Source organism: Aegilops tauschii, chromosome 3 (assembly GCF_002575655.3).
Source record: "Aegilops tauschii subsp. strangulata cultivar AL8/78 chromosome 3, Aet v6.0, whole genome shotgun sequence".
Taxonomy (NCBI): Eukaryota; Viridiplantae; Streptophyta; class Magnoliopsida; order Poales; family Poaceae; genus Aegilops; species Aegilops tauschii.
In genome coordinates, this window is record NC_053037.3 from 537,537,669 (window position 1) to 537,553,226 (window position 15,558).

Sequence of the window (15,558 nt, forward strand, 5' to 3'; positions counted from 1 at the left end):
AACCACAATGATTTTTCGTCAAGTATATGATGTTTTAACCTTCACAAGGACCGGGCGTAGCCACACTCGATTCAACTAAAGTTGGAGAAACTGACACCTGCCAGCCACCTGTGTGCGAAGCACGTCGGTAGAACCAGTCTCGCATAAGCGTACGCGTAATGTCGGTCTGGGCCGCTTCATCCAACAATACCGCCGAATCAAAGTATGACATGCTGGTAAGCAGTATGACTATTATCGCCCACAACTCATTTGTGTTCTACTCGTGCATATAACATCCACGCATAAACCTGGCTCGGATGCCACTGTTGGGGAACGTAGTAATTTCAAAAAAAATCCTACGCACACGCAAGATCATGGTGATACATAGCAACGAGAGGGAAGAGTGTTGTCTATGTACCCTCGTAGACCGTAAGCGGAAGCGTTATGACAACGCGGTTGATGTAGTCGTACGTCTTCACGATCGACCGATCCTAGCACCGAAGGTACGGCACCTCCGCGATCTACACACGTTCGGCTCGGCGACGTCCCACGAACTCACGATCCAGCAGAGTGTTGAGGGAGAGCTTCGTCAGCACGACGGCGTGATGACGGTGATGATGAAGCTACCGGCGCAGGGCTTCGCCTAAGCACTACGACGATATGACCGAGGTGGATTATGGTGGAGGGGGCTCCGCACACGCTAAGAGATCAATGAATAACTTGTGTGTCTATGGGGTGCCCCCCTCCCCCGTATATAAAGGAGTGGAGGAGGGGAGGAGGCCGGCCTCTTAGGCGCGCCCCAAGGGGAGTCCTACTCCCACCGGGAGTAGGATTCCCCCCTTCCCTAGTTGGATTAGGAGAGAATGAAGGGGGAGGAAGGAGGAAGGAAAGGGGGGCCGGCCCCCTTCCCAATTTGGATTGGGCTTGGGGGGGCGCCCCCTCCTTTGCTCCCTTCTCCTCTCTCCCACTATGGCCCAATAAGGCCCATATACCTTCCGTTGGGGTTCCGGTAACCTCCCGGTGCTCCGGTATATGTCCGATCTCACCCGAAACTATTCCGATGTCCACATATAGTCGTCCAATATATCGATCTTTATGTCTCGACCATTTCGAGACTCCTCGTCATGTCTGTGATCATATCCGGGACTCCAAAATACCTTCGGTACATCAAAACACATAAACTCATAATACCGATCGTCACCGAACGTTAAGCATGCGGACCTTACGGGTTCGAGAACTATGTAGACATGACCGAGACTCATCTCCGGTCAATAACCAATAGCGGAACCTAGATGCTCATATTGGTTCCTACATATTCTACGAAGATCTTTATCAGTCAAACCGCATAACAACATACGTTGTTCCCTTTGTCATCGGTATGTTACTTGCCCGAGATTCGATCGTCGGTATCTCAATACCTAGTCCAATCTCGTTACCGGCAAGTCTCTTAAATCGTTCTGTAATGCATCATCCCGCAACTAACTCATTAGTTACATTGCTTGCAAGGCTTATAGTGATGTGCATTACCGAGTGGGCCCAGAGATACCTCTCCGACAATCGGAGTGACAAATCCTAATCTCGATCTATGCCAACTCAACAAGTACCATCGGAGACACCTGTAGAGCACCTTTATAATCACCCAGTTACGTTGTGACGTTTGGTAGCACACAAAGTGTTCCTCCGGTATTCGGGAGTTGCATAATCTCATAGTCAGAGGAACATGTATAAGTCATGAAGAAAGCAATAGCAATATACTAAACGATCAAATGCTAAGCTAACGGAATGGGTCAAGTCAATCACATCATTCTCTAATGATGTGATCCCGTTAATCAAATGACAACTCATGTCTATGGTTAGGAAACATAACCATCTTTGATTCAACGAGCTAGTCAAGTAGAGGCATACTAGTGACACTCTGTTTGTCTATGTATTCACACATGTACTAAGTTTCCGGTTAATACAATTCTATCATGAATAATAAACATTTATCATGATATAAGGAAATATAAATAACAACTTTATTATTGTCTCTAGGGCATATTTCTTCATGACGTCCTTCAAGATGAAGTAGTCATCATAGGACCGCGCGCCATGGTACAAATGATCAAAGGCAGTCTCGCGCATTTGAAAACACCGGCAAAAATGGTCAGCGAAGAGTGCATCAGGGGCAAAGTAGTCGGCCATTATAGTCGAATGGCCGCACGCCTTGTTGAGGTTGACCACTCGATGACACCTGACCGATCCCTTGAAATTGAGAACATACTCCTCCGCACGCTCCGCGTACTCAAGGACCGCCTGCATCATCGTCGTCTCATCCGTGTAGTCCTCCTTGTCGGACGAGCAATCGGACGACTCAACATAGTGCTTGTATATATATACTCCAAATCGGAATTCATTGCTTGAAAAGAAGAAGGATCAACTTTTTTATAGCTCCAACAATTCACTGAACAGTTGCCGGACATGGTGAGTATAGCAGTAGGTGGTCGGAGGAGATGGGTTGAACGGTGATAGAGGAGAAGAGGGATGGAGCCTGACTAGAACTCTGGAGGTGACGGAGATGTAGAGTTCCGACAGGGATGTCGCATGGTGGCCGAGCTGATGAAGCAACGATGAAAACAAGAGAGAAAAAAGGAAGGAGAAAAAATGAGAAGGATGAAGGCGTGGGTCCGGAAAGGGTTTTGGGTGGGCCGGGGTGTCAAAGTCCTACGGTTTTGCTCTTCTGACTCCCGCAAAGCCCCCTACGCATGTCTTGGGTTTGCAAAAAAGTATGTCCAGACCGCTCAGCGGGTCGATACAGATCCGTGTTAGATGGTTTATGCGGTCGGGACGACATGGTTCAGGCGTGTTTCGGACGAGGTCCGTCTTGAAATGCCCTAATACCACCATCGTTGGCCCAACCCCGTGCACACACGATGCATGTGTGTGAGTGTGACGCCAAGAATCGACCGATGGTGCGACGCAGCTCAGCACTTTATCGCCTGCACAAGTGACACAAGTTCCAACCATCCACCGATCCATCCCAGACTATACGCACCACGACGGACGCCCAGTTTAACTCAGGGTGCTGGTCAGAGGAACCCAACCCTCGTTCACGTCACGCGCGACCCGTACATCTGTCTACGCGGCACCCCGCCCGCGCCCGCCACGCTCTGCGTGTCTCCTCCGCGGCATGCCACCGCCTCGTCCCTATCCTTCCGTCCCGCCGCGGCGCGGCGCCGCGGCCCATCCACCCGCCCCGGTATGCGTACCGGAGCGAGCACGAATGCATGCACCCGCTGCGCGCCGCATCCTTCCATGCTCCAGCAATGCCTTTCCGTTCCCATCACCACCCGCAGGCCGCAGCACGCCTCTATAAATGCCGGCCACGACACCGCCCACAGCCACACAACTCACTCATCCTCATCAAGCAGCACAGCTCCAGTACTAGTAAGTAGCAGCACTGCTTCATCAGTGATCTAGCTAACACACACAGAGACACAGTCCACGTGAAATGTCTCGGGTGATCGCTGCCTCCGGCGCCTGCGCACTCATCCTCGTCCTGCTCGTGGCGTGCGCTGCGTCCGCAGCGCGCACCGAACCGGGCGCCGCACGGCGGCTGTGGGACGACGGGAGGAAGGTGGGGGGAAGGACGGAGGTGACGGACGAGGAGGGCGACAGGGAGGTGCAGGATGTTGTTGCCGCGGCCTGCCTCTCGCTTTCTCTCTGCACCTCCCTCCCGCTCTCACTCTGCCACAACGAAGAAGGAGGAGAAGAAAGGAGACAGTGGACACAGGGAAGATTTTCCGGCTAACGAACGCTACAGCCGCACGAACAGCTTTCACTTCCCTCGAGCACGAACTCGAGACACACACACCACCCCACGGCGAGCACGTATACACTCCCAGAGGCTATATCTCTCTTCTCTGGCCCACCTACACACCAGCACCGTGGCCACTTTAATACCCAGAGGCACGCACGCCAGATCGGCCACTAACCCATGCACTAACTACCTAGCTAATCCCTAGCTACATGCACGCTGCTAACAACCTGAAAGTGGCCGGCTTTGTAGCCTGCGGAGACGCAGCTCCCCCGCACCACACATGCAGGAACTGCCGCACAGAGATTCGGCCGGCTCGGAGACTCCACTCACCACGGCCACGCACCGGCGTCCAGACTCGACCAACACACGCACATGCTGATCACCATCGTTGTGTGCCTTACTCTAACACAGGAGCTTGGTCGGTACTCCGTGGAGGAGCACAACCGGCGCCGGGGGGAGGGCTGCGAGGACGGCGGCGTCTGCGGCCGGCTGGAGTTCGCCCGCGTGGTGTCGGCGCAGCGCCAGGTGGTGTCCGGGGTCAAGTACTACCTCCGCGTCGCGGCCGCCGAGGAGAACGGCGCGGGGACGAACGGCGTCAGTGACGGCCGCGTGTTCGACGCCGTGGTGGTCGTCAAGCCCTGGCTCCAGTCCCGCGCGCTGGTCAGGTTCGCGCCGGCCGATGCCAAATGAGCAGCTGCACAAGCGATCGGACGAACTTGCGCGCCAGAGTATGCAATGTACACTCGAATACCGAAGTGTGAGCTAGAGTTGACCGCCAGAGTATACAGGCGGTCAAAGTTTTGTAAGGTCTCCCGGATAAAGAAGTTTTGCAAGAAGATATGAGAGTGTCGAAATAAATACAATATACGATAAGAATGTTTTGCTTCTAGTACTAACCGATGCCATGTGCTTCTAGTCCTAACTTCATACACACGATCAGAGTCAAAGGCCAGGCAGTGCTCGATCATTTTGTGGGTCAGAGAAAGCCTGGGCATGACTTATTAAAAAACTAGTTTCAATGAAATCTTAATTCGTGTCAAAAAATGTATACCGTTTTAAATTAATCAATATGTACCGTGCACACACTATGTTTATAAATATTATCAAGCTCTCACATACTTTTTTTTATAAATACAAGCATCTTTGTTTTAAATCAAATTATTTGAGGAATAGACACACAGTAAAAAAGTCGCTCGTGTCGCCCCACCCCGCGGGCGACCCGGGTGAAGCCCTAGCCGCCGCACCAGCCTCCTCCAGATCCGCCCACCTCCCCTCGCCGCCGCCGGGCAAAGCCCGTGCGGCGGCGGCGGCGGCGGCAGGGCCTTCCTCTTCTTCCCTCTCGCGAGGCCATGGCGGTGCGGGGCCGCTCGGTCAAGGAGAGGCGCGGGGGCGTGGCGCGCGAGGACCAGGCGCGGTCGGCGCGGCGTGCGCGGCGTGCGGGCGTCGGGACGCCACGCTGGGACGGCGAGCGGGCGGCCGATGCGCGCGGCGGGCGTGGAAAGCAGGCGGCGGCGGGCGCGGCGAGCGGGCGCCGGGGCGCCAGGCAGGCGCGGTGGGCGCGACAGGCCAGCACTGCCCGCTCGGGCGCCGTGGGGGTGCGTGGGCGCTGCGGTCGGCTTTGGCCAGATCTGGCCTCTGCCAACCTGTGGCTGAAGGGCTGGCTCGAGGAGGCACCAGGTGTCGTTGGAGAGTGGCTGCGTTTCGCGCCTAGTCCGGCGACGTGTGGTGGCTGTAGCGGTGGTGTTGGGGATGGCTAGTGGTTGTCTCTCCTTCAAGCGTGTTCACGCCCGGCTCCTGGAGCTGCGGCGCCGTTCAGTTTGTCATGTGCTACAGAAGGTTCGGGCAGGCCAGATCTAGCACGGATAGTCCTGTTCTTGCGCGCGGCGGTGCGAGCCGCACAGTTTGGCCTGGATCTTGTCAAGTCCTATGCGCGGTGGTGCGGACCGGCTATGTTTGATTCTCCCTCGACCTTTCCTGTGCGCTGCGGTGCGGAGGATCGCCCAGTTCTGCGCGCGGAGGTAGAGGATGGCTAGATCTGGCTTGGATCGCCCAGGGCCTGCGAGCGGCGGTGCGGACCGGTCGGGTTGGCGTGTGCTCGCTGAGTTCTTGCGTGCGGCTTGACCAATTCGTCTCTAGTAGTGTTTGCTTTGGGCTCATGTTGCACTGTGGCGCTGGTGGCCTCGGATCCTTGGATTGTTGGTGGAAGACTCGGCTCAGGATGAAAATCATGCATCGACTCTGTCGTTGCCGGCGGTAACGGCGTCCACGGATGTCGTCTTCCTCCTTAGAGGTATCGTTGTGGAGCCGTTCCCTTCCTTCCCAATAGCGTGGGATCTCCGGGTGAAAACCTAAGATCGGGCAGTGCCAGATCGGGTGACGATGGAGTTCTCAACTTCGTTTTCCTCCTTGGAGGCGTCACCTTGGTGATCCCGCCGAGGGGTTCCGATGGTGTTCATGATTGATGGTAGAGCTTGGATTTGTGGTGCTGCCGATGGGTCATTTTCTTTCTTTCTTTTTTGCGCTGCCTTTGCGGTGCTTTCCTCCTCTGAGGACACTTGTAACACCTTCTTCTGATCAATGAATTTGGCAGTTCTCCTGCCAACATTCAAAAAAAATCAAATTACTTAACCATTTAATTAGAAGAATTTAAAACAAAGATTCCAACTTCACTATGCTTGTTTCAGCCCATTAAAGGATCTCTTGAAGTTTGCACACTTATTAGCGTCCTCAGAATTGACAAAATTACCTTGGACCGTAACATATATACAATCTTGGTTCTATTTTCATCTCGTGGAAATCCGTAATTGCTAGTTTAACCATATCTGACTTTAAGCCCTGCTACAACGAGACAACTTTATTATCGTCAATTCCTTGATGTTGGTATAAACTATTTGTAACAAGTCAAGCTTTATAAAACATTTTTATCTTTGTCAGTTTATAGATCCATTACTATATGTTATACTCTAAGTATTTCATAGAGTTTATCAAGTTCTAAACTTGAATTATGTATATGGATACTGTCTCGAATTACTTTGGCATGTAGCAAATTACGGAGTCAGGGCCCATCAATGTTTCTTCGTGTTTTATAAGTTCATTGTTTGTTCAACAACATATCGTCTGCACATCATGAAGGTTTGCACGAGTTTGCCCAAACATATATAGTTCAGCTACAAGTTCGAGTAAAGTCTCTATATCTCAAGTAGAGGCTTCCATATCAGTCGTGGTAGGAAATCCTGGAACTACTTCCAGTGTTTCTTTCCTTTGACCTGATGATGAAGATTCTATAATCTCGTAGAGTTGCACTTTATTCAAAATTTACAATCAATGCCTGCCGACCCAGAACCAAAATCTGCATTGGATGATCTATCTGATCATAAGTAATAGGCACTTCCGACAAAGTAAGGTACTTAGGCACTGTAGGAGCAACGACGTTCACTTCCCGACTGACACACTAGGATACCCTTTTGCGCTCGGGGTCGGCAAATATTAGGAGCAGAACTTGCTCCATGGGATATCCGTTGTCCGGTTCATCATCATCCTCTTTCCTACTCTTGCCCTCATAAGGCATGGATTAACCAAACATCATCCTTTTCAAGAGCCTGCACTACCGAGTGGTGTTCTTTGGGTAGATGAGAATTCATTCCTCAGCTTTGGTGATATGGATGTGGAACGGCTTGTCCAGAATATCATCTTCTGTGTTCGCCTTTTGCGGAGGTGTCCACTCCTTCTTGGTTGCCCATGCCCTTATTCAGGTTGGGTACTACCACAAAGCTTGGGCTGCTGACATCGTCATTGTCATCCAACTTGGGCTTGTTTTTGGTATTATTGTTGTCTCAGTTTTGGCGCAACTGATTATTATTCATGTACTAAGTGGGATCGGCACATCTCGTGCCTCTCATGACTCTATCTATTCTTTGCCATCCGCATAACGGTTGGCAATATTCATCAGTCGGTTCAGGGTATAAACATCTGAACGACCGAGTTTAAATCTCAAATCAGGATATCTGACACCTTGTTTGAAGGCATGAATCGCTTGATGCTCTGTAATGTTCCTTCTGCTCATCGTTGTGTTCGGGACTCTTATCAAAAGGACTATGATTGATCCCCTATATTTGTGGGACATCAGGCGCCAACTGTCTAAATCTGACAGTAAGACAGGGAGTGTAACGATGCTTGACATTTCGAGATGCGGATGGGTGACACAAGAAGTATACAGGTTCATGCCCCTTGATGGTGGAGATAACAACCCTAGTTATGTCTCATGGGGAGGCGTTCTTGCATATAAATTTGAGAATACAAGGGTGTCGAACGTGTAACTGGCCACCAGAGGTAGGCTTATACATATTGTGCTATACCCATGGGCCATTATCTAGCGACATTACATGCGTGTTAATGAGTACTAGTATGTGTCCACTACTGAAGGAAATGGGCATCCATTATCGACAATGATGACAACCAGTTACGCTAAGCATTAATGCATAGTGTTGCGCTTTTGTAACGCTTCCATTAACACCCTAGCTGTTGGCATTCTGAGTGAACCAAGTGAGGTTTCACCCTTAGAGGTTCAAACTGAGTGACCATCATCCAACTGATAAAATTCCTCCTATGGGTGCCCACGCCGATTGATTAAACCCCTTTTATCACTAACATTGAAATGGGCCGCAAATGACAACGGGCTTGGGCCTTCACGAGCCTCTTCTGGGCTTTATATCGTCGTGGGCCTATCCGGTGGGAGATGATCTCATTAGCAACATCTAGCACACAACGATACACTACTTGTAAAACACTAATGTTGCATTTCTCGCCGCATGGACCGTCTCTCTTCCCAAGGGTTGAATGGTCGTGTGCCCGCTTATGCCAACTCTAACTGATCCCCTATAAGATAAAGGAGGATCCGGCTGAGCGAAGCTTAGTGGAGTATATTTACTCCACTAACTTTTGGTCAAACCTAGCCAATCCGCTAAATAAAACGGAGTAATTTTTTATTTTTTTAAACTTATGCATTCTAGTATACATTGCAACTACATATTAGCACACATATAGAAACAAAACATAAATATGAATGTTCAAGCGTTTACAAACTGAATTCAAAGCTTACTGAATTATTGAAATTTAAACACACTGAATGGTCCAATTGTAGCGAATAACATGTGAAAGAACAACCAGGAAGCGCTTTGAAGTTGCTAGTGATGCTCAATAAGATCTTCTTGGAGCTGAGTATGAACTTGTTGGTTCTCGATACTAGGATGCTCTTCAAGGAATGGCAGGATCCTAATAGGATCATACTCTTCGTCAACTGGAGTCCCATTGGTGATGTATCAAAAGTTCTCAGATATATCCATCTCATCTTCAATGATCATGTTATGCAATATGATGCAATAAGTCATGATCTGCCACAGGACCTTGGAACTCCAGTACTCGGCAGGGCCACGAACTATTGCAAAGCGCTTCTGAAGCACACCAAAGGCTCTCTCCACATCTTTCCTATCAGCTTCTTGACATTGGGCAAAGTGAATAATTTTGTTACCTTTTGGACGCGGAATTGTTTTGACTAATGTGGCCCATGGTGGATAGATGCCATCCGCAAGGTAGTAACTAATTGAGGACTTGTGCCCATTGATCGAGTAGTTACAAGCAGGAGCATCTCTAGTAATAAGCTTAGAAATTAGTGGTGATCCCGACAGCCCATTCCAGTCATTGTGAGTGCTAGGCAAACAAAAGAATGAATGACATATCCAAAATTCCTTCGTTGCAACTACCTCTAGAATGATCGTTGGATTGTTGCAGTGGCCTTTGTACTTACCCTTCCACCCTGCAGGACAATTCTTCCATGCCCAGTGCATAGAGTCAAGTGATCCAAGCATCCTTGGACATCCTTCTGCTTCACTCTCTGTCATCAGCTTCTGGGTGTCTTCCTCGTTGGATGCTCTCAAGTACTCCGGGCCAAAAACAACGGTCTCTACTTTAGTGAACCTTCGAACGGACTTCAAGATTGTATCTTCACCAATGTGGACATAGTCATCAATTGTATCAGCAAAACACCCATATGCCATGACTCGAACACACTTAATCAGAGGGCTCTTGCACTTATCTCTCCACTTGTATTCCTTCGGAGTTTAAACCAGTCATCATACTTCTCAACGGCTTTTGCAATGGTCAGAAAAAGACTTGTGTGCATTCGAAAGCGCCGGTGAAAGTACTTCTCCAGATAGGTTGGATTTGGAGCAGATTAGTCTCTCATGATCTTGGCATGACCCTCCGCTCTATCACGGTTGATGTGTATGCGGCCAAACTACAATTTTCTCCTAGGCCGCCGAATATCATCATTGAAAATCATGCCTAAAATAGTTTCAAAGTCTTCGTCGTCTTCTTCCTCTTCGGATGACGACGATTCCTCGAAGACCATGTCCCTCAACCTCTTCATCTACAATTCAAATGGCTCGGTTCAATCCAAATAGCTTGGTTCAAAAAGAAACAAACGAAAAAACTCACCTAGGAAAACCATCAAACTCTTGCGGTGCGGTGGTGGTGCACCTAACAGATGTCGTCGCTTCTGCCAAACCGGCGAGCGGCGAAGCGTGGGAGTGACCTGCAGCTCTGTGCAAGCAAAATTAGATGCTTCGGCCGCCAAAGAGGAAGAATATTCGAAGCAATCTGACGAATTGGCTATGGCGACGGCAGCAGCGTTTCACCTTGATTCCGACAATGATGACGCGGGCCGAACGGGCTCGACTTTTCCGCCGAGCAGTAGCGGCGGAGCAAATTTAGGCGCGGAAGGATAAATTGTCCTCCTCTATTCAGTTTACGGGATTGGCTAGGTACCGGTTAGAGGACTAAAACTGAATTTATTCTCCTCTAACGTCTGGTATACTCTAATTAGGGCGCACAGGAGTATCGACATGTAAATTGTAGAAATCCCGTGCAATGCAGATGCGATGACCTTGGTTCAAAATAATGAGGACACATCATAGAGGCAAGGGCAGCGTTATACCTTGCTTATTGCGTGCTGAAAGTCCGACTTGCCTACATCCATCGGAAGTGTTGGCCAACCCACTAATAAGTTATTTTTTCACTTGCTTAGGGCATCTTCAAGGGCAACCCGTAAAAATCCTCCCGTATCCATACAGTTCGTAGAAAGCTCGTGCAATGCAGATGCTTAGGACATGGATGCGAATGTCGACATCCAATGCTAGCCGCATACATTTCAAACTCTTTTTCAACAAACTGGATGAAATTCATGCAAATATGGCTGGATTTCATACAAACAAGATGAAAACGGTAACATTTTGGACATATTTTCTACAAAGCTAAAACTATGTGCAAGTACAGTCGCGCGAAGCTCCACTCCCACAACATAGATACACTACACTAGTCTATGCCTGGCCGCGGCTGATCCATTTGTCTTCCCCATGTCCAGCAGCCCACTAACAGGACTACCGGGAGCCCCAGAGGCATGTTCTTCCCCCATATCTTCCCTATGTACGGTTGTGCCGCTCATCGGGCGGCAAAGAGGGTGCTTCAGCCGAAGGGGACATGTGCTTCCGTGGAGTTCAGGCGGGTGCCCAGGATGGTCCGAGATAAAGGAGAATTGGCCAGAGCACCGGCGGCGGCCTCCCGTGACTTCTCCTTGATGATGACGGCGGGCATGGACGTGCGGGGCGCCACTTCGTCGACATCCGCGCAGCCGGCTTCTTTCTCTGCTTGCATGGCACGGCTATGTGCGCGTCAACAACGGATGGCGCGGTCGCAGGCACTGGATGTGGCGACGCCCGTGCCGCCATGTTCCTCGCCGTGCTAGCGTGGAGTAACTCGCCACTCGTCATCGAGCTGGCCTAGAGCGGCGAGTTATTGAACCACGTGCCGGCTTGGGGCGACAACTTGCTTCGTCGGGTCAGGCGCGGGAGGTGGAACAATGAGCTGCCTCACTCGTATCCGGTGGGCTCGATGAGCCACCCAGCCTGCTTGTATGCCGGAGAACTGCTCTTCGGAAGCCATTAGGGTGGAGAAAATGGTGAAGGAGGAGATGGGAGGACCGGACGACAGCCGCGGAGGGGTGCGATTCTTGCCCTACGTCTGGCCCCGTTTAAATAGAGGGCGGACGGGAGGAGCTCGGCCTATGTTGCATTTAATGCCGGCCCGTTCATGAACAGACGTGTGGCCGAAGTAGGATTCTTGGCAACCCCCGCCCCCCGGGGTTAATGGAGGCGTATGAATGCGGCGAGGAGGCGTGTTCAGCCGGGAATGCAGCGGACGACGCCCTTGGCCGGCGCGACGCTTCAATGGCGGAGGCAGTGAGAGGTCGCTTCCATCCTGAGCCGCCTTTAATGAGGAGCGGCGCGCTCTACAGCGACATGAATGCGAGGCGCCTGGCGGGATGGGTGTGCAGGAGGGGGAGATATTTTTGGTGGGCCAGAGCGGTCAGAAGCGGGCTTGGGATCGGTCCGGACTCTCGCAAACCTCCCCATTTTTGTCTCCGATTTGCGGGAGAAGTCGCATCCGGATCGCCCCTAGACCGATACAGGTCAGAGTTGGATGGTTTCCACGATCCGGACAACGCAGTCCAAACGATTGTGGGAGGTTTGAGGTTTGGATGGTTGTCCTTTCCATGTAGGATTCAGGCAACGTGGACATGTTTATAGCCAGCTGAGTAGGATCTATTATACTTGCTCTCAGAGCATGGTTAATAGTATAGCCAACATCCGGTTATATGAAGTTGCCACATCATTTTGAGCCAATCTAATAGCCTGCTAGTACAATAGTTAGTCATACTAGTATACTATACTATTAATACGTGGCCCCATCATTGGTCTCACAAAGTATGTTGAAGCTCGTGCTACAGTCGGCTACAAGTTTACAGCCCGCTTCTCTTCTCTCTCCTCCAACTAAGCACAAATACTATATTTAAATTCTTATAACCTGCTTATGTCACCTTATTGTACTTGCTCTCAGGGAAAGTAAAAGCCCTTCTCGAGGCTGTAGACGAGGAGGGATTCGAACCCCGAACACCGTTGTGGCAAAATTTCATGATTTGACCCATTTGAAGAAGTTGTTCGAGATCTGACCCTAGTTTGCAAAAAATTTGGGATCTGACCCTTTTTCTACCACCAAGGGGCATATCGTGGTAGGGTATAACAGCCTACCGCCAAGGTCCCTGGCGATAGGGTTGCACGCCCTACCGCAAAAAAATTCTATGTTTCAGGCACAGTGCGTGTGCTTACCTACCGGCAGGCACCTTAACGGTAGGGTTACGCATGCTACCGCCATCCCTTGTGACGATAGGGATGTGTTGCGCTGACGTGGTCAAGTTTCTTACCGCCGGGGGTCTTGGCGGTAGGCTGCTATACCCTACCGCCATACCCCCGACGGTAGGAAAAGGGTCAGATTCTGAAATATTTTCAAATTAGGATCAGATTTCGAACAACTTCTTCGGAAGGGTCAAAACACGAAATTTAGTCCATCATGGTAGGTCTCCCAATTTCCATCGAGCGATAGACATTGCCCTTACCTGCGAGCAAAGGTAGGCAGTGCGAGGGTCACTCGATTTTGAATCGTCGTTTTGCGCTGACTGGTAAAAGAGCTCGTGGTCAGCTTTAGCGACCTCTGGACCGAGCTAGGCAGGTCAAATTTCGCGACCCAACATGACGTCCATACGGCTAACTGCCTTCTTGCATTTGACTCTTTTTTCCGAGGCAACGGACGGAGAGCGAGAACGCGTACTGAATATGGCTCACTGCTATCCAGGTTTGACGAAGCATGTACTACTTCCCTAACACCACCATCATTGGCCCAACCCCGTGCACACACAATGCATGTGTGTGAGTGTGACGCCAAGAATCGACCGATGGTGCGACGCAGCTCAGCACTTTTTCCCCTGCACAAGTGACACAAGTTTCAACCATCCATCCCAGCCTATGCACCACGACAGAAGTCCAATTTGCGTGCGGGCCAGAGGAACCCAACCCTCGTTCACGTCACGCGCGCCCCGTACGTCTGTCTACGCGGCACCCCGCCCGCGCCCGCCACGCTCTACGTGTCTCCTCTTGCGGCATGCCACCGCCTCGTCCGTATCCTTCCGTCCCGCCGCGGCGCTGCCCATCCACCCGTCCCGGTATGCGTACCGGAGCACGCATGCATGCACCCGCCGCGCGCGCGCCGCATCCTTCCACGCTCCAGCAATGCCTTTCCGTTCCCAGCAGGCCAGCAGCACCCGCAGCACGCCTCTATAAATGCCGGCCACGACACCGCCCACAGCCACACAACTTACTCATCCTCATCAAGCAGCACAGCTCCAGTACTAGTAAGTAGCAGCACTTCATCATCAGTGATCTAGCTAAGAGACACACACAGTGCACGTGAAATGGCTCGGCTGGTCGGTGCCGCCGGCGCGTGCGCGCTCCTCGTCATCCTGCTCATGGCGTGCGCGGCGTCCGCAGCGCGCAGCGAGCCAGGCGCCGCGCGGCAGCTGTGGGACGACGGGAGGAAGGTGGGGGGACGGACGGAGGTGACGGACGTGGAGGGCGACAGGGAGGTGCAGGAGCTGGGGCGATACTCCGTCGAAGAGCACAACCGGCGCCGGGAGGAGGGCTGCGAGGGCGGCGGCGGTGTCTGCGGCCGGCTGGAGTTCGCCCGCGTGGTGTCGGCGCAGCGCCAGGTGGTCTCCGGAATCAAGTACTACCTCCGCGTCGCGGCCGCCGAGGAAGGTGGCGCGGGGAGCAACGGCGTCACCGACGGCCGCGTGTTCGACGCCGTGGTGGTCGTGAAGCCCTGGCTCCAGTCCCGCGCTCTGATCAGGTTCGCGCCGGCCGACGCCAAATGAGCAGCTGCATGCGCGATCCGACGAGAACCGCTGCGTGTCTTCTTTGCGCGCCAGAGTACGTAATGTAAGCTCGAATAACGGAGTGTGAGGTACCGAGGTAGGGTTGAGCGCCAGAGTATGGAGAATGTATGTACGATGCGGCGGTCGAAGTTTTGTGAGGTCTCCCGGATAAAAAGTTTTGCAAGAAGAGATGAGAGTGTCGAAATAAATACTAACTAGTATGACAAGACTGTTTTTTCCCCTGTATTTTGATTCTCTTTTCAGTGTTTCCTTTGCATCTTTAAAGAATGATCGGGATTTCAAAAATAGTTATCGTTTTCAAAATAATATTCCAAATTATAAAAAATATTTAAAATTTTTAAAAATGTTCTAACATTTTAAAAATTGTTCTAGAATTTAAAAAATCATAAATTTAAAACACGTTCACAAACTTAAAAAAGTGTACACGAATTTGAAAATTGCTCCCATACTTTCGAAATACTCAGGATCTCAAAAAAACCTTCATGAATTTCAAGAAAGTGCACGACTTGGAAAAATGTTTTTTTATCTGAAAAAATTACATGAATTTATTTTATTATGCGTTGTAAAATATTCACAATTTCAAAAAAGTTAATGATTTAAAAATGTTCATGGTTTCAGAAAATGTTCATGATTCAAAAAATTTGGCATGAATTTTTTAAAAATTATGAATTCATTTTCATGAATTTAAAAAGTATTTATGAATTTGAAACATATTCGTAAAATGATAAATAAAAAATATTCACAAAAAAGTTTTTGTATTTCTAAAATGATCATGATTTTGGCAAATGTTCATGAAATTTTTAAAATAAAACAACAAGAAAAAAGAAACAGGAAGATAAAAGAAGAGAAAATTCCGAATGGAAAACCTGAAGAAAATCAACTGAAAACGGAAAAACACGGTTCTAGGAAATAGAAAATACCAAAACCAGTGGGAAACACCCAG

At 50.3% G+C, this 15,558-nt stretch overlaps 2 protein-coding genes across 2 annotated transcripts; both read left to right on the plus strand.

Annotated features, from left to right (window-relative positions):
* Window positions 1-3,385: 3,385 nt before the first annotated feature.
* Window positions 3,386-4,667, plus strand: LOC109743231 (cysteine proteinase inhibitor 4-like). Its single transcript, XM_073495972.1, has 2 exons — window positions 3,386-3,649; window positions 4,193-4,667. The coding sequence occupies exons 1-2, from the start codon at window positions 3,470-3,472 to the stop codon at window positions 4,466-4,468; spliced, it is 456 nt and encodes a 151-aa protein (XP_073352073.1). The 5' UTR covers window positions 3,386-3,469; the 3' UTR covers window positions 4,469-4,667.
* Window positions 4,668-14,027: 9,360 nt separating this feature from the next.
* On the plus strand, window positions 14,028-14,840 carry LOC109743239 (cysteine proteinase inhibitor 4). The gene has a single exon (XM_020302327.3). It carries the CDS (start codon window positions 14,136-14,138, stop codon window positions 14,592-14,594), a length of 459 nt encoding a protein of 152 aa, XP_020157916.1. The 5' UTR covers window positions 14,028-14,135; the 3' UTR covers window positions 14,595-14,840.
* Window positions 14,841-15,558: the final 718 nt, after the last annotated feature.